The following is a 2,359-nucleotide window of genomic DNA, read 5'->3' as shown; positions in this document are numbered from 1 at the left end:
ATAAATAGGAACTTATTTGACAGGTATGATCCCAGGACCCACAGAGACTGATGGAGCCAAGCATTTGGACGGCTCCTTTTAGATTTGTCCTCCAGAAGCACGTGTTCAAGCAAGAACACTGATTTTATAAACATAGGATCCTGCTTTACACATTCTTCACCTAATAATATATTGTAAGTATCTTTCCATGTAATTAAATGTTTTACATCATGTTGTTCGGTGGTCACTACATTGTGGATAGACTATGGCTTATTAACTAACCCTCTGTCGTGGAAATGCCCACCAGATTAGACCTCAATGGAGACCAAACTAAGCCTACCTTGGGAGCTGGCCAGTGTCATATCCTCCCCCTCCTGTAAGGACCAGCTAAGTCAGTTCCTCCATCTCTCCCTTCTCAATATCTTCCTGTGATGGTTCTGGACCACCTGTTGAAGCCCCAGCCTGCCTTGTTCCCAAGCACACAGAATTCATGGAGAAAAAGAGGCCCCAAAACACTGAGAAAACACCGAGGCAAAGGCATGGCTGGGATCCCAGCCCAGCCTCCTCATCCTCCTGCGGTTCCAGTCTTGGCTGAGCTGAGCTCTTTCCTCACAGTGTTTGGCTTGGATGTTAGACTAGGTGAGTCAGTCCTCCTGGCATCCTCCTTCGAGCTGAAAGTCTCATTGAGATGGAGTTGTTGCCAGATCAGTAGAATTATTGGTCTCTCCCACAACCCAAGTCCTTTCTCCGAAACTAGGTCCCACAATGTGTCCTGTGAGGGTTTAGGCAGGACCAAGCCGCAGGAGCTGACTTACATCAGCTCTGCAGTAGCCTGGAGACTCTTGTGGTACCCTGGGGCCTGGGCCCTAAATAAAGGAAGCACTTCCCTCTGTGTCTCCAAATTCTTTCTTCAGGTTTGGGGCCAGTGAGCACGCACCTCCCAGATGACGCTAGACACACCTGGTTGGAATCCCAACTCTATCGCTGACTGCTTGGGTGACCTTGGCTTTACCTCTTTGAGCCTTCAAGATAAGTTTTCCTCACCTTTAAGATGGAAAATGTTATCTATACTTATGAACATAAAAAGAGTTAATGCATATAAATGTTAACAAGGGCTTAAAATGAAAATTTCCACCAGGCACCATTATGTATCATAGATGTAAAAATCCAAATTGAGGTGCCAAGTCACTCATGAGGATTTTCTAAGGAAATGCCAAAATCTGTCTCAAGACTTTGAAACCCCTTGACCATTTTGATACTCTGAAAAAGTGAAAACAGAGGAAGGAGATAGGAAGATTTTGTGAGGATGATTTTCTTGAACAGAGCTATGCTGGAGTCCCATCTTGGGGACAGGGTGAGTTCCTGCTCTCTTACCTCAAACATCGTAAGGGTGAGTGTGTGTGTGTAGGCAGGGGAGTGGGAGGGGCAGCGGGACTACTCCAAGAACATAATGTGTGACCCCTACAGCTGGGGTGTGGTAGCCTGGGCTCTGGTCCCACATTGGATATTTGGAAGGTGAGAAGAGGGCCCACTAGCTGCTTTGGTTGGGCTGCTGCCACTATGCTGGGACCAGCCTGTACTTCCAGATTTTTTTTTAGGGTATGAGAAGCACACGAGTTTCTGCTGGACAAATGTGGGCCTCATAGTAGAGAGAGCCTGCAAGGACTCCATGTATTGGGTCTTGTGTTGGGGAACTCTCCTAGCTAACGTCTGGAGCTGAATGCCCAGGAACTGAGAAAGGGGTCTTAGATGACTGCCTGAAATGAGATTAGACTTGAGATACATCCACAGGTTAGAGAGAACTTTGGGAGAAAGAGGCTCAGTGGGGAATCTGTGGAGAGGGCACTAAAGCACTCCATGAGAAAGAGGCAGAATTTAACATCTGTCTGGCAAGAAAGCTTGAAGTCAACTTACAGCTGTTGCTACCCCTTCCCCGACTGCTCCCACAGGGCAGCAGTAGTCGTAGCCATGGTAACTGGCTGTGGAGGCTGAGTGGAAAAAGAGAGAAGAAGCCAGCCCCTCTACACTATCCCCACTGTGGGCTTCCAGCTGGGCAGGCTCAGGTTGGGGGAAGACAGGATTTATGGGAAAAATAAGTTCAGTCTTTTGATGAATACCTCGCATTAGCATTTTAATTTCTGAATTGAGACTGTGTTTGCAACCCGAAGAGACCACAGACACTATTCTAAGAATGAGCAGAAAAATCTCTAGCCTGCTGGAGTTGTCATCCAGTCTGGAGAGTGTTCCTTCCTGGAATACTGTCTGTCTGTGCAAAAAAACAGTACGCCAGTCATTTAGGGCTCTGAGTATAGCAGTTAACAGCTGCGACACATACAACAATTATTTTTTCTCCCCCACTCACCTTATCATCTCTGATTTA

General features: G+C 46.8%; 1 protein-coding gene across 1 annotated transcript; it reads left to right on the top strand.

Annotated features, from left to right (window-relative positions):
* The first annotated feature begins 209 nt into the window (after window positions 1–209).
* Window positions 210–1,939, top strand: LINC02054 (long intergenic non-protein coding RNA 2054). Its single transcript, XM_023525604.1, is given in 4 exon segments — window positions 210–410; window positions 412–448; window positions 451–618; window positions 1,929–1,939. Coding segments are annotated over 4 exon segments (417 nt in total).
* Window positions 1,940–2,359: the final 420 nt, after the last annotated feature.

Source organism: Pteropus vampyrus, unplaced genomic scaffold (assembly GCF_000151845.1).
Source record: "Pteropus vampyrus isolate Shadow unplaced genomic scaffold, Pvam_2.0 Scaffold14, whole genome shotgun sequence".
NCBI lineage: Eukaryota > Metazoa > Chordata > Mammalia > Chiroptera > Pteropodidae > Pteropus > Pteropus vampyrus.
Note: the sequence above shows the minus strand (reverse complement) of the source record. Positions and strands in the feature narration are given on the sequence as shown.